We start from the raw sequence: 24,421 nt of genomic DNA on the forward strand, positions 1-24,421 counted from the left end.
CATTAACATTTTGAGCTAGCCTGTTAAGTATTTAATTTTTCATTGTTTGAAAGTACAAGTTGGTTCTTTTCTGTATTGATAAAACAGGTGTTAAAAAAAATCATCATCTGGAGAGGCAGAGAAACTAGCAAGGAGACTGCTTTAATGATGAGGGGACCCAGGAGCTGAGGAGTGGGTGTCCCAGGCACGTGATTTTTTTTCCTAATACTCCCCCTAGTGGAGAAAATGGCATAGTTCTGGCAACTGCAGCATCCTGCCTGTGTCATCCCCAAATGTCTGTAGGAGCTGTGTAATCTCCCCTGACACTGAAGTTACTACTCCATGCAGCATTTTATTTCTTTTTTTTCATTGAAACTACAAGTCTGGAGGATAGCCATACTATACTTGTTAATCATATATACTCATCACTTTGGCAACCTTCAGTCTCAAAAGACTATACTAAAACTCGGAGAAATAACCCTTAACAGCTCTGGAGAATAAATTTTGTAGCCTGCATATATTAATAACTACAGGACCCAATGCTATCCAGCTTTACAGCAAGGATGAATTTGTGTCAATGGGGCATGCACTGAATCCTCTGGAGTGGGGGTAAAGAAGGCTTCTACATAAGGGAACATTAATTCCCTTACCTTTTAACTGCATTGCTGCTGAAAAGTTAGATAGAACTGAGCCCAGAGAATAATTTTTTCCCTTCTAGGGTTTTCAGAAAAGTGCTGATTCTTGTACCATCCAAACCATGTTATAATGCAGACCTACTTTTGAGCTTAGATGAAGCTGGCCAAGGTCATCTAGGAGAAAAGATAGGTGTTTGAGGAAGAAAAGCTGTTGTGTCTTTTCTAGCAGTTGGGTGTCACTCACGGAGGCCTCCTCAAAGTAAGGGAATGTTTGTTCCCTTGCTTTAGAGCTGCATTGCCCTTATGCCGGTGCTGGAAGGCACCGACATAAGGGGTTAGGATTGCACCCTAAGTGGGACTTGTAGAGAGGCTGAGGTTCCACTCTGCCCTTCCTTCGTTTTTACAGGCTTGACCTAAAAGCATAGCTCTGAATTTCTGTATTTCAAGAACTAATATTGCTAGATAGTGAGACCACAGCCTTGAGCATGTCTATAGGCATCAACTACATTAATGTGACCTCTTTCATTAGGAGGATTAGGAGGACCTCTTTCATTAGGAGGATTAGGCCTGGTGCTTGTTAAACTGTTATGTTCAAACTGTCTCAAGTTGCTGCCACTTAGGGCGCAATCCTAACCCCTTATGCCAGGTCTTTCCAGCACTGACATAAGGGCAATACAGCTCTGAGATAAGGAAACAAACATTCCCTTACTTTGAGGAGGACTCCTTGAGTGACACCCAACTGCAGGATGCAGCACATGTCCCATTGGCACCGCCATGCCAGTGCTGGAAAGCACTGACATAAGGGGTTAGGATTGCGCCCTTAGTCTTTTTTTTTTTTTTGGAAAGTGCTGGAGGCCAGTGCTGGAAAGCACTGACGTAAGGGGTTAAAATTGCACCATTAGCGTGTTTGACTGTAACTGCTCAGGGGGTAGCAAACATAGGTCTCTTGAAAAATTACAGATTTTGTACAATATTTCGTTCAGCCAACTTGGGATGCTCCTGGTTGTCTTAGTCCAGATGACTTTTCCTTCAACTTTCTAGATTTGAACAATTGTCCTGTCCTTAATGGTAGTCATGCCTTCTGAACTGAAGATGCCAGAAACAGAGGCTGACAGCTTCAACCTCAGAATACATACTTGGAAGTTCTAGTTCTCGTAGTCTGATTAGGACTTACTTGTTATGTGTACTTGGGATAAAAGCTTTTAACACTGACTCCTTGGAGATCCGTATCCAAATTATGGTCTTCTGAGTTCCGCAAAACTTGACGTATGATCAACATTTCTGTTCCTAAAGTCACTTTTCCCAGTCATGAAAGATACATTGAACCATGAACACTGGCAAAACAGTACCTGTTACAAGTCATACAAGTACAAACAGAATTTATAGATCATTCTGGATTCATATACCTGACAGTAGAATCCTATTTAACCCATTTTTGCCTGGCCTACAAGTGTACACATTTGGTCCCTGTTGCATATATGCAAAATTGGCAGAAATGACTTTTAAGGACACATTTCTAAGGAAGGATGAGTGTTCGTGCTCAAGTGCCTACTTCTGCAAGTATATGAAGTGAAGTAAGAAACCGTAAATGTACAGAACAGTGAAAAAAGCACAATGATGAAGTCGGTGGTGATGTACATACCACAAGTTAATGCGGTGCTACAAAAGCTCTATTTGTGGCTGTTTGACACATCATGTCTTGCTCTCCAATTCTCTGATGAATGTGCATCATCATTGGCATCCTTCAGTCTTGGAAGACTATGGTATCGCGCTCTGAAAGGTGGTTCTGGCACAGCGTCTAGTGTGGCTGAAAAGGCCAATCCGGGAGTGACAATCCCTTCCACACCGGGAGCAAGTGCAGTCTGTCCCTGGTCTGTCTCCCTGGCTATGGGCCTTCCTTCTTTGCCTCAGACTGTTGGCCAAGTGTCTCTTCAAACTGGGAAAGGCCATGCTGCACAGCCTGCCTCCAAGCGGGCTGCTCCGAGGCCAAGGGTTCCCACCTGTTGAGATCCATTCCTAAGGCCTTCAGATTTAAAAGTATCAGCTCAAGTCCCTATTAAGAAAAGTATGTTCAGGATTTTTGCCATTTTAAAAAGTATGTTGCAAAATATACAATTTAAGTATATAATTACTCCAGTACAGTGTTTCTCAAACTGTGAGTTGAGACCTACTAGGTGGGATGTGAGCCATATTCAGATGAATATACATTCACATCAATATATATTCTATTTTTAATATATTTGACTTGATGCTACCATGGTATGTGACCGATTTTGGGGACACGTAACAGATCTATATTTTTAACAGGCTACTATGTACAGGTCGTTCCTCGTTATCCACTGGGGTTCTATTTTGGAACCCCTAGTGGATAAAAAAAAAATCAGTGGATAAAAAAAAAACAGTGGAAAAATAGATTTAAAGACCAACTTCCAGGTTTATTGCCCCTCCATTGCTCCTAATGGAATAAAGTCATACCTCGACATCTGCAGGGGTTTGACTCTGGGACTCCCTGCTGATACCATAAAATGTGTAAAACAAAAGCAGTTTAAAAAAATTAAAAAGTGTGTCCCTTTACAATCATGGTTTAAAAACAGTTTTTCTTACTGTTGTAGAGAAGGTACAGCTTAAAAAAATAGGGCACAATCCTAACCAGGTCTACTCAGAAGTAAATCCCATTAGAGTCAATGGGGCTTACTCCCAGGAAAGTGTGTATAGGATTGGGCTGACAGTCAGAAATTAGAAATGCAAAGGACCCCCTGCCTTTGCCTGGCTCAGGGCCCAAACATATCCAATTTTCCAGTGCCGGTGTAACTGTGCTAATAGGGCATGCACTTCGTCTTGTAGTGGGGCAGCAGTCACAGAGGCCTCCTTAAGGTATGGGAACTTTTGTTCCCTTACCATGGGGCTACATTGTAGTTGCACGGGGCTGGAAAATTGGATAGGATTGGGCCCTCAGCTGAATGATTGCTTGCATGACTGTTTCTCTACAACAGTAAGAGAAGCAGTAAACTGTGATTTTAAAGGGATGCATTTTTCCCCTTCTCCAGGGATCAGCACATTCCTTCTCTTTTGCAGTGGTCAATTCTGTTGAGTGAAATCCATGTATAAAAAATCTGTGTATAACAAGGTTGGACCTGTATATGGCTGCAATCCTAACAATACTTTCCTGAGAGTAAAACCCATTGAACAAAATAGGACTTACTTCTGAGTAGACCTGGTTAGGATTGTGCCTTATTTTTTATTTTTTTTAACAATTATAGTGTATAGGACCTACTTCTGGGTAACAATTATAGTGTATAGGACCTACTTCTTACTTTCAAAGTTATACTTACTGCAAACTTTTAATTTAGTTTGATTTTTTCATATGGGGGTGCTAAAAATTTTCCTGCTTGATGATGTCACTTTCAGCCGATCAAGTCACGTCCAGGTTAATGACATAACTGCTGGTGGGTCCCCACAGATTGTCATTCTTAAAAGTGGGTCCTGGTGCTAACAAGTTTGAGAACCACTGCTTTAGTCTAAATCTTAGGCCACTGTATGCTCTTAAATCATTGGGAACCAAAGCCAAAATTCCTCTTTAAGCCTCCTTTTTTGGGGAGCTGAAAGAGGGAGCTGCATTGTCTTGGATGGAGCTGTGCTAACTTGCAACCCAGCAGTGCCCACAGACGCACGTGACAAGAGTGCTCTGTTTGGCTGCAGGGATTTCACTTCACCCCTCCCACCTTTGGCTTCTTCAGAACGTCCAGCGACACCTTGCCTTGCCTGGCTCAGCAGCTTGGCCACAAACTACATTTCCCAGAATGCGGCGGGGCGCGCAGGCGCAGTTCCGGCGCCCTTTGCCCTGTTTCTTCCCCACTTGCTCTTGAAGCTGCTCTGGAAGGACTGGTGGAGGAGCGTCTCTGGGCTAGTCAAGCAAGCAGCATGTCTGCTCCCCTGAGGTTCGACGGGCGGGTGGTGCTGGTGACTGGAGCTGGGGGAGGTAAGCAGGCAGGGCCTGGGTGGGCTTGGGGAGGCTGCTCAGGGGGCATGGGTGCCTGCAGGGTCTTGGAGGTGGGTGCCTTCAGAAGGGAGCCTGAGAAGTGGGGGGGCTCTCTGGGGACAGGCTGCAGTTGCTCTGCAAGGCGGTGGTAGGACAGTGCAAGAACTGACTGCAGGGACCACACCATGGTCTGTCTGTCTGTAATCCAGTGCTCAGCAGTGGCTACTCAGATGCTCCTGGGGGTGACAAGTAGGGTGTGTCAGAAACAACTCTTCCCTGCAGGGTTGTGTGGTGGGTGGGGAGCCAGGTGAGGCAGAGCCTCCTCACTGGACTCCTTCAAAGAGCACCACCACTGTGTAAGGTGCCCAAGCACCCACAACCCTACGCGCACAGCGCATCCCCCATCCACCACACATCCCAGTCCATGTGTGGGTTATGCACGCTTGGGCACTTCACAGGACGACAGTGCTTTTCAAAGGACTCAAGTGGGGAGGCTCTGCCTCACCTGCCTCCCCACCCACCACAAATCCCACTCTGTGTGCAGGTTGTGAGTGCTTGGGCGCCTCACACAGCAGCAGCGCTTTTTGAAGGACTCCAGTGGGAAGCCTGTGCCTCATTTACCTCCCTACTGACCACACATCCCACTCTGTGCACAGGTTGTGGGTGCTTGGGTGCCTCACACGGCGGTGGTGCTTTTTGAAAGATTCCAGAGGGGAGGCTCTGCCTCACCTGCCTCCCTACCCACCACACATTCCATTCTATGCACAGGTTGAGGGTGCTTGGGTGCCTCACACAGCGGTGGTTCTTTTTGAAAGATTCCAGTAGGGAGGCTCTGCCTCACCTGCCTCCCCACTCACCAAAGGTCCCTGGTGTCCTGGTATTCAGACATTATACTGCCTCTGCTAAAAGCAAAACAAACAAAAACAAAAACTCAGTTCTTTAGCTCTTATTGTTGGTAACCGTTCACTGACTCCATCTCCATCAAAGCATCTACAAAGTATTGATAGTGGAGCCCAGCGCTGGTCATCTTTTGGTTATCAGTTCCCCAAGTCAACTATGTACAGTATTTTATGCATAACTTTTTTTTTTTTGGCAACTTGGTATTCCAGGAGTCTTTGATTCTGTTTATGTAAGCAGGAGAAATGACACTGGGGAGATGAGAACCAAGGAGCTGAGAAGATTGCCTGTTCACTTAGCTTTAAAATAAAAAGGAACATTCTTGAAGTCAGATGGGAAGAACTTATGAAAATTGCCTTCAGGGATTGTATCTTATACTAGTATAGTGCTATTATACTACTTTCCTGCCTACTCAAGCAACAATGAAACAACTCCCAACGAAACTAACAAATTCATGTTGTGTTTGCCGAGTGTGTCCTTGACTTGCTTATCCAGTTTAGAAGGGCTTATAGTTCTGAAACTCCCCTGATTCGTATCTGCCTCTGATCCTTTTATTTAAAAATATTCTTATTTAATCCTATTTAGATTTTTTAAAAAATAAAACAAAGAAACAGCAATTTGTGAGAATCTGAAGACTAGCTTCTAGTGAGAAATAGTTAAGTGGAGGCAGTGTCTTGTCAATACAAACAAGGTTGACTTCTGAATGGTCATGTTTAATAATAACTACAACTATTGCTCAGTAAAATATTGTATGTTAATTTGTGCACATTTTTGTTGATCAATTGCATTTGAGTAAAAGGGGTATAGTACTTTTTTTCTTTTCTTTTCAAAGGATGTGCCTGTGTGTGCTGGCAGGCCTGATCTTTTGTGTGAGGGAAGAGGGAATGCCTCTCTCCATCTTTAGTCTTAGAAACACTTAATAGTAAACACACGAGCATGCGTGCCTGCTGCCCATATAAATCAGAGGCACATTTTAGTCTGTTAAAATACTTGGTTAATTGATTAAACATTGCAGTCTAATAACACATGATATATTTTAAAACTAATAGGTCTGCTTTTATTTCTGTTCTTAATTCTTTGTAGGCACAGTGCAGATTTAATGTTGGGATTCATGAACAAGTTGTTTAAACTGGATAGACCTTGCAAAAGAGAAATAGGAGAAGGGAAGCGCCTGAATTCTCTCCAATTAATAACTGATTTATTCTGTGATTTTCATTTGAGTAAATAACATGTTGCTGCTTATTGTTTGAAAAGAGAGATTAATTTTAATGTGTAGTTCTATAGAAACAAATCTCAAACCCAAGGTGTTAGTAGAAACTGAAAACTGCAAGCTATCTATGGTGTGGGGAAAGTTAGTAGTACCTGAAAATAGTTAACTCTCCCTGTTAAATAGTATAGGATTAGTATTCTTTTAAATCTTCATATAGCAAAATACTTTTTAAAACCTCGAATAAATTTATAGTGATAGTATTTTAAATTAAAATAGCATTGTTTCACAAGAGTTTGGCGCCTACACACAAGTGTTGCCACACTGTCAATTTGAAAAGGCCAAAAGTGTTACGACACTGCTTGTACAAACATGGAAATTCTGCAGTTTAAAAATTAAATTTAGTGGTTAAAACTCTGTCTTGAAGCCATTTATGTAAGTTCTTTTACAGTACATTCCTGTGCATGTTTACTCAGTCCCACTGTGTTCAGTGGATCTCATTCACAGGTGAGTGTGCATAGGACCTGTGAATAAACTCCATTGAACACAATGGGGCTTACCTCTGAGTAAATGTGTATGGTGTTTAAACTTGTATACATGCTCATGTCAGAAGACATTTTGGTGTGGTTACTAGGCTGTCTGAAAACTAAATACCTATATATCAAGTGTGAGTTCTATGATAGCTTGTGTCTAGAAAGTGGAATTTGTCAGGGTCAGAGAGATTTCAGTGAGCAATCTCCTGGCTGAGCTGTTCAGCAATCCCTGCCTCTGGGGGAGCTGGAGTGGTTCCCAATAGCCCCAGGCCTACTCCTGATCCTTTCTCCTTTAAAAACCTGGGGAAGAATATAGTCAGGACTCAGGCCCTCATGAGTCAGTGATAGTTTTGCTCCTTCCTTTAGTTACAACACACTAGGAGAAACTTCAGTGCCACTTAACAGTACAAAGGTGAACTGTGTATTTCAATTTAAATTAGAGCTTTGTTTGCCTACGGCTGCTTGGAAAAATTCTCAACCTGGTGCCCAGTTCTTATGAGTTCTTTTGTACATTTGTTGGTGGGACTTTGTTGTTCTCTGAGGACGTCATCATTCCTAATGTTATTGCACAAATGCACTAGAAGTTCATTCTCCCCTGCATTTTGCACTGCTGATCAAGGACTTTTGAGCTGCTGGACCACAGGTCCATGTAGCTTAGCATACAGTGTCTACCAGTAGACCCAGGCAGAGATCTTTGCAGCATGGATATCTTGCATCTTTAGCTGTGAATACTGGCCTACTGGAGATTGGGATGCTTGGCCAAAGCAGTCTTTCCAAAGTCTCCATCAGGATTTACCTTGCTACTTTTTGACCTCTGCAGGCCTGAGCCTCAGAACAAAATGGTAGTGGTAGAACTGCTGAGTCCCACCTGAAGTCAAGAGGTAAAGCACTTCTGCCCACTGCGAAGATTTCTGCCAAAGACTGGCCAGCATGTAACTTTGAAACCCACCAGAAGAAGTTGGTTGCACTTGGTAATTGCAAAATAGGGAGTTGATGTCACTACTAAGAAACCTGCTGCATCAGGTCCAGTCTAGCAGTGGCCCATCAGTCATCTCTGGGAAGCCTACAAACAGGAGGCAAAGGCATACCCTTCTCTCACTATTGCTGAAAGAAAGATCCTTTTGAAAGCATCGTTCTGTAGATATGCAGTGACATTTGGTAGCCAACCTGTGAACATTTGAATAAATAATATTGACTTCCAAGTGCTTTTATCCAGCATTTAATATACCATATTGCCAGTTCATATTTATAATAATTGTTCCTTTTATGGGAGAAGAGGCTGCCTCATGAGTGTTCCCATAAATAAGCACAACAAAAGGATGTTGTAAAAACACTCTGAATTTGCATGCAGCCTGTTTTGCTTAGCCAAGTGCCCTATTCAGTTTGTTTGAAACCAGTTCATTTGTATGGGAAAGAGCTTCAAGTTCTATCTTTGTTTTTCTAAACATTTGTACATGTCTAATAAAAATTGCTAATTAAAATGGCTTTTCTAGCTAAGTTGTCAATGATATCAAGATAGGCAAGCCGTTATTTTATATATAAATATAAAATAAGACAAAACAATATATGGTTTTTATATTATATGATATGGGGAGAATAATACTTTCCTTATAAAGCTATTGCTTATAAATTGTTGCAAGATAATATATGTGAAATGCTTTGTATGTTTATCAAACAGTGTTATACCGGTGCAAGTGGTTATTATTTCAAACTAAAGTATTTTTCTTTTGTACTAAATGACTGTTTTGAGGCTCACTACCAAGTAGGCAACCTACTGCTATTCTAAAATGTCATGGCAGTGGGATTAATTTGCTGCATGCATTCAGAGGCATTTGCTTTAGAGGTTCAAACCACTTGTGCCGCACTGGGCCTGTTTGATTCATGATAAGCCAAGAACCAGGGATTGTTTGATCGCAGAAGGGGAACAGTAAACCTTCATGCTCCCTCCTGTGACCTGGTTGAATGTAAAATTTCCCAATTTGTTAAACTGCAGTTTCCCATGATGTCCAGGCCAAGAGAGTGTGACTTAAACACCCCTACAAATCTGGATATCAAATCCCTGTCTCTATTTTCATGCTTCTCACAATACATTAATTAATGATAAACTTAAACTTGCAAGACTACCAAAGTAACTTCAAATGTAGTAGATTAACCCAAAGATTTTTGTTCCCTCCATCTGTCATATAAGAATGAACCATAGTTGTTGGTGGTTTGCCTTTGTGTGTGTGTAGTGGAGTAGCTGTAGACGAAATAAAGCCATTATCTTCTTTTGTGATGGCCATCCTGAGGTCAGGCCTACAAAGTAAGCTGGGAGTATCTGGTACATTAGCTTTGGATTTCCTTTTCTGAGCTTGCCCTGAACTTTTCATAACAGATTGCAAATGACTGTAAATGGAGCAACATCCATTTGAATCCAAATGAATTTTACTTTTTAGTTGTGGTTTTGTTTTGTTGTGGTTTTGTTTTATGTTAAACTTGACTTCTTGTGCAATTTTAAACTATTGGATTTATCAAAAGCCTTCTTGTTTTTAATCCATGCCAGGACTGGGCAGAGCATATGCACTGGCCTTTGCTGAACGAGGAGCCTTGGTAGTTGGTAAGTTGTTTACTTTTGATCGTCTGCCAGCAACCTTTGTCTTTTGTAGTTGTGATTTAAAGTGCTGCCGCTTGCTCTGCTAACCTTTGTGCTTTTTAATTAATCATTATATTCCTGATTTTTAAAAAAGGGCTTCTTTTCTGTTGAAACTTATCTGACTAAATTTAGATATTCAGGCAGCAGGGTGTGTGTGTGTGTGTGTGTGTGTGTGTGTGTGTGTGTGTTGGAACTTGTATGTTTAGCAAGTACTTACAAGGACCGGTAAAACAGTGTGCTTATCATACTGGCATCTTAGTGGAAAAGTGTCTTTCTCACCATGCATGGCATCATCATGGGAAACCTAGTGTTAGATTGCTATAGTAGCTAACTGTTGAGATGTATAAACTTTTCCTAAAACAAAGTCAGCTGAGCGTAGCACACTGTCACCTGGGATGCTCTGAAGAGTGCATCTGTCAACATCCTGCATAAAACGTTTATGGGGCAGGCAAATTTCAGAGATTAATGGTGAATTTGGCAGGAGCTTTCACAGGTAGCCAGACATTAGCTACTTTATCTGATGCTCAGAGGAACTGAAGAGTTCTCGGGGACAGATATATGGACACTGGTGTGTTTCCACGGTGAGATCTAAATATAGGCCTGTATACATTAATTGATTTAAATATATACTGAAGGAAAAATAATCAATGAGATTGGAACCTAAAGACACCAGCAACATGAAATGTTCTGAAGGTTGTGTGTTTTTTTCTGCAAAAGAGATGTTTTAATGCTCCTTTTTCCTATTAAAATATACTTACAAGGTATTGCATTATTCTGTGTCTTGCTCTTCTAATTAGCTTCACTTTTCAGCCTTCACCTGAAGTCCTAAGCATGTTTCTATTAGGAAATATGCCACTTTGAACTTAGTTGGACTTGGACTTGGTTACAAAGCTTATTAACTGTGAAAAAGACTTTACTCCAACCTGTTATCAGTATCGGATTTGCACTAGTGCTTGTATAACATTGATTGGGGCAATACTTGCATGGCTGTCAGACAACCTCTACATGTACCCTGAATTTTCAAAGTAGCTTTGCACAGATCTGATAGCCAGAACTTAGGAAAGAGCTATTATGTTTCAAGTGTAACACCAAACTTTGGCATTGCTTGAGCACACATTGTGTTCATTCCTATTACACCCTCTTGGAGGGATTATGCCAGTCACAGTTGGGATATAATGGCACACTATGACTTCTGTGGAAATAGAAGTAACTGGGAGAGAGTGAGGAGATGTGCATGGAAGCAAGGTTTGTTCATTTACTGCCAAATCATGGTAACCAACCCATTATCACATGAGAAGGCTCCTTCATCAATGAGTAGCTATTAGTTTTTGCAAGATTATTTGGATATTCTTATCATTTCATTGCCTGTGTAACTTGGCTTATTCAATTATGTTCCGAAATAACATTCAGAACTTCAGTTTTAGCAGTACTGAACACAGTTTATCCAACTAGGCAACAAAACTCAGTGGAACAGTAGAGCTAAGGAAGTTGAGCTTATTTCACTAATTAAATAGCCCAGTAATGCTCATCTGCTGATTTGCAATGTTGTTTTGGATAGCTTATCGCATCCAGAACTGGTTTGGGGACATAGTGCATGCCAATAGTTCACCATATTGCTTCAATCCTGACTGTTACCACAGGTTACAGCCCAGGATGGGTACATGCAACCACCTGGCTTTAGAATTAGGCTACCTCAGAATTCCAGGTGCAGGGGAATGGCAACAGTATTTTGTTGTCTTGTGTGCTCCTTAAGGCATCAGTTGGGCCATTGTAACTTACAGGAAGCCGAACTATTTAAGTCTTGGGTGTGATCCAGCAGGGCTCTTCTTAAATTCTTACTGTGGTTCACTTTAAATTTGTTCTTTGATTCTGATTTGGGAGATGCTAGTCATAGGTTGCTGAATCAGCCATTGTAGCAAACCATGGGTAGTACTCAAAAGCACTGTGCAAATACTAAATATTATAAAACTATGGTTAGTGCTAAATAAGAAGCCTGTCACCAAAAGTAAGGGTGGATGGTGGACAAAGGAATTGGTGAACAGGTGATGCTTGAGGGCAGTGATTTTCAATCACTGTACCTTGGCAAATTGGTGTGCTGTGAATGGTCTGCAAGTGTACCCCAAGAGCTAGGGAGAGGGTCATATATTTGTAGTGTCATTGGGGGATGTGAGCTGGCCGGCAGTTTCTTGCCAATTATCACAAAAACTGACTTTATGGCTTGACAATTTTAGTTTCTTCTCAGCTTGTCATGAGTTGAAAAAGGCCACAGTACGCGCTGGTGTTCTGTGAAAGGTCTGCATGTGTGTCATGAGAGTTTAGGGAGGGTCATTTATTAGTAGGGTTATTGGGATATGTGAACCCATCCCCACCAGCAGCATGGTGTACCTTGTCAATTGTCAAAAAACTGATGGTGTGCATTGACAATTTTAGCACCTTGTCAAAGTGCTGTGAAGTGAAAAAGGTTGAAAATCTGTGCTTAAGAGTACATCTGAACTAGCCAATGAATATGTATGAAGGCACAGAGAACATGCTTTTCAGATTCTTCATTTGGAGAGTTGTTTCCTTAGAAATGAACCCAGAAATTACCACTTTTGCAATTCGCATAATCTTGCTCTTTTTAGAACAACTATCCCACATGCAGATGGATGTGGACAACTAACAGTGGTTATGACCAGTACAAAAGCTGTTGTTCATACTTGGTTACAAGCAACTTTCCAACGGTTCTAAGAGGTTATCTGGCTTGCAAATTTAGGCTAGTTTCCAAAGGACCCTATTTGCAGGCTGGATGTTGCAGTGGGGACTTTCATTCAGTTTTTGGTGCAGCAGCTTCAAGATCCAGTAAGATTTGGTGCAGCAGCTTCAAGATCCGCTATGCAAACTGAATGGTTTTTTGAGCAGCTGCAGCAAAGGCAGGAAGTTTCAGGAGTGCATGCAGTTTGTTTTTCATTTGGATTAACAGCTGCTTTGGATTATGGCCTTATTCTGGAAGTAGTTAAAGTCAGTTGAAATGTAAGCTTTCAGAATTATTTTTTGTGTGTGTTAATGTTTAACTTTTGTTCAGAGGTTGAGTTTCTCTAAGACAGAACAGACATAATTGAACCTTGAGTTTGTGAATTGCCAGTTTGTTGACTTTTTTATTTTCCATTCAGCTCTAAAGAATTCTCATTCAGGCCATTCTCCTTTAACATAATCTTTTCAACAATAGTCTGCTTTTGGGAGGGGGAAAATACCTAAGCATTTGAAATAGAGGAGTCAGAGCTCTGCACTTCTTACCCCATGTTCTATCTGTAATTCCATATGGCTAATGCACAAACAAGTCTGTGTTTTATAACCTACAATCAAAGACATCTGTAAAAGTCTCAAACAGAATGCCACAAATATCTACAGCACATTATTGCTAGATTTAGTTCATTTGTTAGTTTTGCTTGCTTTTGTGCAAGTGTCTGCATTTGAGGCTTTCCAGATAAGCAGAAGATTACATTTACATTGTCATTTGTACTTTTCTGGCACTAGGGGATCAGAAGGGTCACAATACAAGTACAGCATCACTTCAGCATGTATGATTTTGAAGTTTTCCCAACATTTATTGGTTTCCACCCTCCTCATATACATGTAACAAAGTATCTGGTTCCCATGTCAATTTGTTTAGGCACAAAATAGAACACCTAGAGGCACTTTTTAAGTGGGTGCTCTTCTTTTATTTAGCGGGTGGAGAGTAACTGGCCCTCCTCACCCCAGCACTGTCTTTTCTAGTGGCTGTCTACTGGTGTTCTTTTTTTTATTCTTTTAGATTGTGAGCCCTTTTGGGACAGGGAACCATTAGCTGTTTGTTTTTCTCTGGAAACCGCTTTGTGAACTTTCTGTTGTAAAGCGGTATATAAATACTGTTGTTGTTAATAATAATAATGGTAGTGGTCTGGGTAACCACCTGCACAGAAATTTCCAAAATTTTTATTATCTCCAAAAGAAGGTGAAATACCACTGCATATGTGTACCTCACTGTGACAGCTCTGTGTTGATGATGATAACTTTATTTTTACCCGCCTTTCTCCCCGGAGTGTCTCAAGGTGGCTTACAACAAAGGTTAAAACAAATTAAAAAACATAATTTAAAACAGATAAAAGCATATTAACACATCATAAAAACAGTAGTCAGATAAAAAAGTAGTCAGGTAAAAGAGCATAGAGCAGCAAATTATAAAAGGATCAGGCCTGTATACCAGGAGTTAAAAAGATAATAAAAGATGTTTAAAAGGCCAGGAACTCAGAAGGCTTGTCTGAACAGAAGATTCTTCAGGCCTCGCTGAAAGGTTTCAAGAGAGGGAGCAGTTCTTAAGTCAAGGGGAAGGGAATTCCCTAGCGTTGGTGCCACTACTGAGAAGGCACCAACTTCTCTGAGTTTATCGAGGGGGTGGGGGCACACAGTGCTTTAAACCAAACCAACTTCAGATGAGAAGGCTGAGTTTGTCGTAAGTAACTTATGTTCTAGAGCAGGAGTGCCCAAACCCTGGCCTGGGGGCCAGTTGCGGCCCTCAAGGATTCCCAATCTGGCCCGTGGGGAGCCCCCAGTCTCCAATGAGTCTCTGGCCCTGCGGAAACTTGCTGGAGCCCATGCTGGCCTGATGCAACTGCTCTCAGCTTGAGGGTGACTGTTCGACCTCTCATGTGAGCTGTGGAACGAGGCCTCTTCCACTGCTTGCTATTTCACATGTGTAATGCAGCAGCAGCAGTGAAGGAAAGGCTGGTCTTTCTTTTTGCAAGATCTTTTATAGCTATTGCAAAACCTTCATTCATTTATATAAGTTCCATCTCTAATATATTCATTGTAAATTTATGTAATTCAAATTCAAATTTGAAATGTAAATTAATTTTGTTTTCCTGGCCCCCAGCACAATGTCAGAGATGATGTGGCCCTCCTGCCAAAAAATTTGGACACCCCTGCTCTAGAGAGCAGCTGTTTTCAACTGGTGTGAAAATTGGTTGAAACATTTCGTAGCATTGATGTGCTGTGAAAGGTCCACAGGTGTGCTGCAGGAGTTTGGAGCACAGTGGTTGAAAATCACTGGGAAAACTCTTCGAGGTTCTGTGACTCTGTTTCTAGGGTAACTGTCTGTAGTAACAAATTGTCTGTCCCTCTTCCTCCACCGCTTCCTGTGGTAACTTGTTACTACAGACATTTGCACTCAAAATGAAGCTGCAGAACCCAGAGGAATCTCTTGAAAGTGAGAAGTGACATCTTAAGAGGCAAATGCCATAGAGAAGACCATAGAGCAGTGGTTCCCAAACTATGGGCCTGGGACCCACTGGTGGGTTATGACACACTTTTTGGTGGCTCACAAAACTGACAGGGCAGATTAGGCTCTGTGCATTAAGGGTTAAGCAAGCTGCTACTTGGGGAGAGTACTGCTGCCTAATCACCATTATAGCCACACTCCTTGGCATTTATAAATCGGGCAGTGGCCTATAAAAAGTTTGGGAACCACTGCCATAGAGACTAGTGTGCCAGAAGAAGAAAAACGTTGAAATCGCTTCTCTAGAAAGACACAGAACCCATTTCACCAGGAACCTTTTATTGCAGTCAACAGCCAATGGAAGAACTACAGCAGCAGTGGGTGGCTGGGTGTGTAGGAACACTCCCTGAAGCCTCAACTCCCTCACACCCAGAGTGAGAGTCAGGGAGGCTCCTTGAAGCCAAAATGGGACTGACATCCTGCTAGGGAAGGTAAGGGAGAAAAATGCCCAGGTTCTTAAAGGTGCGATGACAATTTTTGTAGGGCAGGCTGTGTAGAAAAATGGCAGGAAAATTTCCCTTGCAGGCATCTAGGCTCGGAGATCCATGGCCCCATTTTATTTTAAGTCATGCTTGTTCTGTTGATATCTCTTACATCTCCGTATTGCACAATGCTGCACAATGCTCCGTATTGCACAATGCTGCAGCTCAGCTCCTGTGCTCATTTACCTTGTGGGAGGCTTTATCTGACTTCTAACCTACATGCAATTCTGCTTTTTGTGAGATCAGAGACTGGTTTTGAGCTTGCTTGTGGATTGAAGCTGTGCTACTAAGCTCCACTGCTGGCTGACAGTCTCTATATTACATTGCTTTCTAATGTGATGTACAGGTATGTCCAGGATAATGGCTTTTAGGTCGATGACAGACCACGTATATGACAGTGGTCCCATTAGATCATAATGGTTTCATTTGAGAGGTGTCAGGAGAAAAACCTGGAGGTTACATTTTCTGCAATGGGACTACATTAAGTTTATCAGCCTTATTTTCCCAATTGTTGTCCTGGATGTTTGTGCATATTTTGTTTTATGAAACCCAGATCTTGAGAACCCATTCAGATGCAAGAGGCAAGCAGTGACTTATACATTATAGCAGATGAAAGTCTTCAGATGCAAAGGTGTATTTTGTAACACTTGGCTAGATGTCAGTTTGGCTCCTCCAACTGATGGGCAGGTAGGATCCACACTGATAACAAGATTAGCAAATGTTTGTGCAAGGTTTGTAGTTGGATTTCTGTGCAACCTGCCTGTTTAGCTATCTAATTGCCAAGAATACATACAGCCAGATCTCGACTGTAGCAATTGACAAAGTGGCCTGTTTCTTTGGCAGTGAGAATTGCAGTAGCAGCTGGCAGCCAAAGCTCTGGCTGTTGGTTTGTAGCTCTTCTCTATGGATGTGTGCCCCTCTTTTGGGTCCCGTGCCATTCTCTAACTTTCTTGTGTATTACAGCCTTAGCTATAGTTTCAATAGGATGCTAAGGGAGGATGTCTGCAGCTGTGAGCAGCCTGTTTTTAGTATGCAACTTTGCTCCCTGTTTTAATAACATCTGGAATAGCAGCAGGATTTTAAATAAATTATTGGGTTTTCACATGACGGGCTTGGACACATTCTTTAGAACAAGCCTTTAAATTTTTAAAGGATAGGATATTTTATATAAATAAAATATTATAATAAATATTATAAATAAATAAAATATAAATATTAAAATATAATATAATAAAATGCAAAAATATTTTATATAATTTTGTATTATATAAACAAAATTTGTATTATACTTTATATTTATATAAAATATAAAGTATAGGATATTTTAAAATGCTTTATTAACTGAGAGAAAGTATTGAATATAGCAGTAGAGCTGAACAAGTTGCATTCTCTCATTTATCCACAGGGGGGTAGTGCTGAATCATTTAAGGGAAAAAAGCAAGCTGCAAGTGAATTTTTTTTTTTAAAGAGCAACTCCTGGATGAGTTGTTCTGCACTAGTATTACATAATCTGTATTTTCTGCATACTTTAGCCAGGTAGATAACATTATCTTTATGTTTGAAAATGTGCATATAATCTTTTCTAAAGCTTCAAAGTACCAAATTGATTGACTGAATATAGGGTTGTATGTGAAGCACGGTTCCCCCTCCCTCCCAACTCTCTGAGCTCCGTTGAAAAATCACTCTGGAGGATTGGAGGACCTGCAAGAGAAGGGATCTAAGGGGCAAAAAGAGCTCCAGGGTTATGGAGGAGGCAGCAATTATCACTTCCCCATACCTTGCTCAACCGATGTGCTTTCAGTCCATGGAAGAAAGGGTTAGGATACAACTTGTAATTCTAATTGGTGCACTATGACAAAACAGTTTTCAAAATAACATCTTCCATTCAAGATCTTCTGGGCTCTTGTGTTTAAAAAAAAAAAATGCCCCCCCCTTTAAAACAGAGATAGGCAACAGATGGCCTGCTTATAGCCTCAAGGCATTTTCACTCATCCTGCAAGCTCTTATCAGAACTCTGATAATTCCAGCTTGGAGGTTTCTCTGTGTTTAAAACTATTTCTAGTGTTCATGTTTCTAACAGTGTTTGACAAAGCAAAGGCTAGAATAATTTATATCTTCTAAGACAAGGAGCATAACCCCTTGGCCCTTTAAATTTGAAGGAGCTTGCACATTTGACAGTGAGATGTTCAGCATGTCTGACCCCTGTAGGGTTGTAAAAATATGAGAACCATGTTGCATGCAAATAAGAGGCAGCTGTCCAGTTTTCATTGCTTTGCCATAGTAATACATAGCCCAGTATTACCAATTGTCGACCTCTACCTTTGAGAGCCTTGGTTTGCAACATAAACTATAGCGGCTAAGTGGTTTGGAATGAGTCCCTTATGTAAATTGATTTGGAATTTCCTTTTTCACCTCCAGTTTTGCGAATGTACTTAGTGTTGCTTTTAAAATTAATATTGGTTTCATAAGACTAGTAAAAGTTTTAAGTTATAAGTTTTAAACAAGAAATTTAAGATGGTTTTGGTGCTTCTTGTCACCCATTGAAACCACTTTTCAATATAACTAAATCTTCTTTGTGCCTCTGGTAGACAGTATTGATTTGACTGGATCTGGTACTTATTGGGGTTTGCTATGAGAAGCATTCCATATCTACAAGTGTGATTGTGCTATATGATCCAGTTTGGTTGGTGGTTCTTGCACCTATCACTGGTCATTTCTGAGAGCAGTCAGATCAAGGGCAGTGTCCTTTAGGCCTAAAACATCCTCTCAACTATCTCTGAATAACCAGGGAAATGGAAGGGATAATGTTTAGCTGGTTCCTAGAATATGCACCATCATTCAGGACCTTATTCAGCCCTGTTTGCTTCCTTCTGACCAGTCTGCAGTTAGGATAGAGGCAATTGTGATGACTCCTTCGAAGCAACTATTGTGCCCATGAATTCCGTACAGAATGTGCTTACTGCTTCTTCCTCACAGAGTAAGGATTGTGTGCAGTTATGCCAACACCTGAATCGGCAGGTGCAAGTAATATTTGGAAGTTATACACTGGTGTAAAGGCACTGATGCATTCTGGCACCTCTGCCTGACCAATGTGGGGAAGAGAATTCAATGTTAGTTGTACTCCTGACCCCATGAAAGTGAGCTTTACCCAGCAGTTACACCCCTGAGGGAATATGTGAATCATCTCTTGAGACCACAGGATGAGAACGTTTTTCTTGTGCATGCCAGCTAAAGTTCTAGCTTCTAATTTTTTTTGTTACTGTGCAGTGAATGATCTTGGAGGTGACTTCAAGGGACATGGAAAGAGCTCCTCAGCTGCTGACAAAGTTGTGGAAGAAATAAGAGCCAAAGGCGGAAAAGCAGTGGCTAACTATGGTATCTTCCTCCCTTTTCTCATCTTCCTTTCCCTAAAATTGTTTGCATGAGTTACAATAATGAAGTATGGCAGTTACCTCAGAATGTGATTAGTAAGCAGTGGTGAGTTGGAGAAGGTTGCCTTGTTCTAGCCACCCCCACCTGCTTTCTGCAGTGTTAGCATTGTTTGTTTCCCTTCTGCTCCTACAATTTTAAAAAGGCAGAAGGAAGCAGGAAAAGTGTGTGGAGAGTGGTGATGCTTCCCATTCTAGCCCACTACTCTCCTCTTTCCTGTACACTTCATCTTTCATATCTCTCTGGTTTTTTAAAGTCACAGCAGTAGGATGACATGCAAAATGGAAGAGTCTGGGCACTGTGCACCATCGGGAGAACAAGACACTGATCAGGGCACCTGAGATGTAGGGCAGGATGGGTTTTGGTCCAACCCTGATTGTATGAAACTAAAACTGTTCTTATAGCTGTTGGAAACTAAAAATCTGGCACTAACTTGGTGACAGAGCCTTTATGCCAACCATGGTATCCACTGATAAATACTCATTTGTATGAAATGTGTGAAGTGATCGTGAGCAAAGCTGGAGTTATGGATTGATGTTCTGTTCTTATGTGCATAGATTCAGTGGAAGCTGGAGAGAAGCTTGTGCAGACAGCACTGGATACTTTTGGGAGGATAGGTATGATTTCTGGATTATAGGCGGTTGTGGTTCTGCTATGCTTTTATTGATCATATTGTCACTTACATCCTTTATTACATTAAAAAAAACCACACAGCATTTGGAAATTTGAATTTTCCAGAACTAACAAATAGATTTATTATTTTAGATGCTAAATTTATTGTATTTATTGTATTGTATTATTGTATTGTATTGTGTATACAATAAAGCTTTATGAACAGGCATCCACGAAGAATAGGATTTGCTGCTTAATCAAATATGTTGTTACAGCACCTAACAAAAGTCCCCCCCATTGCTTACCAGGTCATTCTTCCTCTGCTCCACTGCTCTGCTCTCATTCCTTCCCAACAATGGCCCTTTAGGGATAGGGACTTTCCATTTCAGTGCAAGGGAGTAGAATCTCTATTCCTAGAGGGCCCTCGTGAGGAAGGAGGATAGTAGAAAGGCACTGTAGAGGGAGCCATATCTAGTAGGCAAGGGTGTGGGCAGGTAGGCAATGTGAACATGGTTAACTGACATCTCCACCTGACTTCTCAGGCAAACCAAAATGCAGGTCAATTGAGTGTGCCTATTAACAAAATGTCAGTTGACCAAGTTCATACAGTATAGCCGGTATTGGCAGAGACATTTTCCAGCATTTTTCCCCATTTCAGTTTATTGGCTGTTTACTGGCTGCATATACACTGCAGACTTGCCACAGCTGTGCTGTGGAGAGGTGAGGGTGTTTAACACAGAAGCAAAGAACGATACTAGCTATTAAAATTACTAGGTTCACTTCCAAGAACCCTGTCCATTCTTTTTGTTCTTTATTTGTACAGCCATGGTAATTTTAAAATGATAGATGATTTATGTGCATTACCAAAGCTCTTTAAAAGTATAAATAGTGCATGAAAGTATCAGCAAAGAAAAATAACTCTGTATGTAGCATAAGAAAAAATACATAGCTTGTAGCCTTTCCGCCCCTCAAATTTTCCTGTATGTTTTAAATCTTAAATAAAAATTGTTCCCTCATGGATTCTGATAGGAGCTTACACTTAATTTTATATTAACCAAAAGTAGTCATGAATATTTGTGGACAATGTGGGAAGGTGGGGCATAAATTTAAATGAGGGACATGTTGGCTTGCAGATTATACTGAGTAACAAAACTTGAACAACTTTGTGTTTATCTGAATATTTGGATCTTTCTTAATGTTGGTGTGAGGATTTCAGAAATGCTGCTATTTTTGGCATGGCGTCAGTAATTTAGCCCCAGTTTACACTAAGCAGTTGTATAGTATGTGTATTAAAATGTATGATTAGGCAATAGGATAGATACACAAAACTGAAGACAAGAAAAAGAAGTTTTGATGATACAAAATGAAAATTACTGTTGAAATCAGTGCCTCTGAATTGTTTAAGAAACATTAAAAATTCAACATAAACAATTTTTGTGTTACCCAGTGTTATGAGCTCAGTAATTGTAAATGATATTGGGAATCTATCCCAGAAATTAAAACGGAACTTCTCTTTACCTACTTGATTGTAGCTTCACGTGTGCATCCCTTTGTGTACCCAGAGTGACTTGCCCCATTGACAAGAGGAGATTCTTGCTTGTACGAGAGCTCTGTTTGTAGCCAAGGCACTCCAGTAGTTCTGGATTTGGGTCTACAGGTGGGACCTTGGTATCCACTGGTTTAGCTCACCACTGATACAGAGATCCACCTTTAAATGCCTTGTAATAAGGAAAAAAGCACCAAAATGCAATTTCCCTTTGTGCTGTTAAATAATTATTTCATTCCACTAGATTTTATTGTTCACCCCACCTAGTGGCTGAATGCAGTATAGCATCTACCAATGCATTCTGGAGTGACAATGGAGAGCAAGAAACTTGGGTTTTTAATGCTATTTTTCCACTGATTTGGTATCGACTGATTTTTTTTTTTAATCCACTGGGTGTTCCAGAACAGAGCCCCAGTGGTTAATGAGACACGATCTGTACTGTGTTTAGGACAGGAGTGTTAATTCAATGAGAACTCTGCATGACATTGTTTTACATATTTTATGCTGGGTTTTATGCAATATAAAAGAGCAGTTTCTCATGGATAAGGTGAAGCTTTACAGTCACTTGAAATAGACTAGTTAGTGAATCTGTATCCTCTTTTCTTAATATTTTAGCACCATTACATATTACAGCTAACTGGGCCTGGGCCTTGGACTTGCTATGCTAGCAAATTCCTAGAAAATATACTTCAGCAGCTGGCCTTGTGTTTTCAGAGCATAACTTTGTACTGATATGCAAGTGCATCAAAATTAGATTGAGGCTGTTAAGTCAGTTGTGCTTCGTTGCAAAAAGTACCAAAAGGAATATACCCTGCATTTGTCCAAATTCTAGTAAGCATGTGTAAACCAGATTCAGAGAACTGCAGTCCAGTCAAAAATGTGAGGTGTTCCTTTGTTGCTTTTCTTCAAAGTTCTACATGCTAAGGCCAGTTATTAGAGTCCCTGCCATTAGTACATAGTAGCCTTTGGTGAGTGCATTTGTTATTTGGTCCTCCTGAAGTACCTTCTCAATCTGGCTAAATCAAGATGTCATAAGACATGATTTGTCTTTATGGTACGTCTCTGGCTCACATAGTACCCCTCTTCCAAAACACTTGAAGGGGAAGCAGTTTATAACTTCTGGTTACAGTTTGTAGCAAACGATAGTCTTTTATATTAGTGAAATGGGAAACTGATTTGTTACAAATGGTAACAAGCTTGAAATTTCTTCTCCTTGAGCACAAGGGGGGCTTTGTATGCGTCCAAAACTGAATGCATATTCATATTTAGCACTGGAAATATTTAGTTAAATGCAAACAATACAATAGTAAAGTTATGCTAAACTACTTAGTGCATGCTGAAACTAGAAATATAATAGATATGTTTATACACCTTAATATTTGTATGCATTTGTTTTACAGATATTCTTGTCAATAATGCTGGGTAAGTAGAGAATAGTTTTTTTTCATTCCATTATGTTATTACATTTTTGATTCAGTTTGTGACCCTTTTTCTTCCCTTTCTTTAGCATACTGAGGGATCGCTCATTTGTTAGGATAAGTGATGATGACTGGGGTGAGTTGACTAAATAGCAAAGTTCATTATTATATAGTCTTGTTCGCTTGAGTCTTAGTTTCCGATTTTGTGAATGGAAGGCAATTCTGTTCACACTAGGTGGAAAGCACGTTTACCCTCTCTCTCAACTCTGCAATTCTTTGCACCCCTATACAGTCCTGTTCCAGGTGGTCCCCCCAAGGCCCCCCCCCGAGTGGATTTTCAATAGACAAGAAGGTGCTGTGCTGAAGATATGGCTTTGATGTTTCCTCCACAAATGTCTTTCCAAAAGCAGACCTTAGGACCCAACCCATTTTTTATATACATTTATAGAATGCTACTTGTACTCCTCCAAGAAGCATGCTTATTCCTTTCATTTTTTCTAGATATAATTCAAAGAATTCATTTGAGGGGATCCTTCCAAGTAACCCGAGCTGCATGGAACCATATGAAAAATCAGAATTTTGGAAGGTAACCATGTTTGAATGTTCTCTTATTTTATTGTAGATAAATGCATAGAAGAACGTAACAACATTACTAAGAGGAAGACACCGTTTATGGCTATGGTAGTCTCATACGTTTCTCTATAAAATACAATTTAAAAACTTATATTTTGAAGATTTGTTTCACCATCCATAAGAACATAAGCACAGCCCCACTGGATCAGGCCTGTAGGCCCATCTAGTCCAGCTTCCTGTATCTCACAGCGGCCCATCCATTTTTATAAGGGATGACCTAAGGCAATGATTTCCAAACTTCTGGGTCATGACATCCCCTGCATCTTTTTCTTCCTGGTTCAGCTGGGCGCTGCCATCTTGGATCTTGCAAAACCCAAGATGGCGGCACCCAGATGGGGCCACTGGGAACATCTCATGGCGCCCCCTGTGAATATGCTGCAGTGCCCTAAGGCAGGGGTTTCCAAACCCTGGCCCTGGGGCCAGTTGCGGCCTGCGGCCAGCCTCTATCTGGCCCACAGCCAGCCTCTTGTCCCCTGAAAGCCTCTGGCCCGCTCAACTGAACACAACCAGATCTATGCTCTGATTTTGTCTGGAGGGTGTTCTGCGGTCCAGAGAGGTTGAATGAATGAGCCCATTCATTCATTTATTTATTCACTCATCTAAGTTCCATCTCTTATTTATTTAAATGTTATGTTTAATTTTTTTTCTGGCCCTCAAGGCCAGATATTTGATGTGACCCGCTGGCCAAAAAGTTTGGAGACCCCTGCCCTAAGGTATCACAGTGCACACTTTGGGAATGCCGACCAAAGCATTTCCAACAGTGCAAGCAATTATTGCTTGGCTATCCAATAGTTCGTGTATCCTAGCCTTGATATACACAAACGGATGACTTCTGTCCATATAGGGTGCAGGGATTTTTTTTGCCGACATCCCTCATCCTCAGAAGCCTATCATCATGTCTCAGATCTAGATGGTTTCCCTACCTTCAGGGCATAGATCCTGCAATAGTGAAGTTCCTATATAAGAACTTCATACCCTCATATTAGGGCTAAGATACATTTCTTTGCATATGCTATGAGAAGCATATCTGAAGTCATTTTTGCACATATCTTAATGGCACCCAAATTTGACTTGGTATTAAGCTACCTTGAAAGCAAAACTGTATCCATTCAATCTAATTTGGAGGTTCTTATAGTTGTTACTGTACAG

General features: G+C 40.9%; 1 protein-coding gene across 2 annotated transcripts in view; it reads left to right on the forward strand.

Moving 5' to 3' along the window:
* The first annotated feature begins 4,472 nt into the window (after nt 1-4,472).
* Nucleotides 4,473-24,421, forward strand: part of HSD17B4 (hydroxysteroid 17-beta dehydrogenase 4) — a 78,233-nt gene continuing 58,284 nt past the window's right edge. For both annotated transcript variants that reach the window (XM_066613984.1, XM_066613985.1), the window contains exons 1-7: nt 4,473-4,593; nt 9,773-9,826; nt 18,902-19,009; nt 19,621-19,680; nt 22,622-22,643; nt 22,729-22,775; nt 23,141-23,225. In XM_066613984.1, the coding sequence (XP_066470081.1) occupies nt 4,536-4,593; nt 9,773-9,826; nt 18,902-19,009; nt 19,621-19,680; nt 22,622-22,643; nt 22,729-22,775; nt 23,141-23,225 (434 nt within the window). In that variant the 5' untranslated portion in view covers nt 4,473-4,535. The remainder of the gene's footprint in view (nt 4,594-9,772; nt 9,827-18,901; nt 19,010-19,620; nt 19,681-22,621; nt 22,644-22,728; nt 22,776-23,140; nt 23,226-24,421) is intronic.

The sequence above is a fragment of the Tiliqua scincoides genome, chromosome 2, assembly GCF_035046505.1.
Source record: "Tiliqua scincoides isolate rTilSci1 chromosome 2, rTilSci1.hap2, whole genome shotgun sequence".
Taxonomy (NCBI): domain Eukaryota; kingdom Metazoa; phylum Chordata; class Lepidosauria; order Squamata; family Scincidae; genus Tiliqua; species Tiliqua scincoides.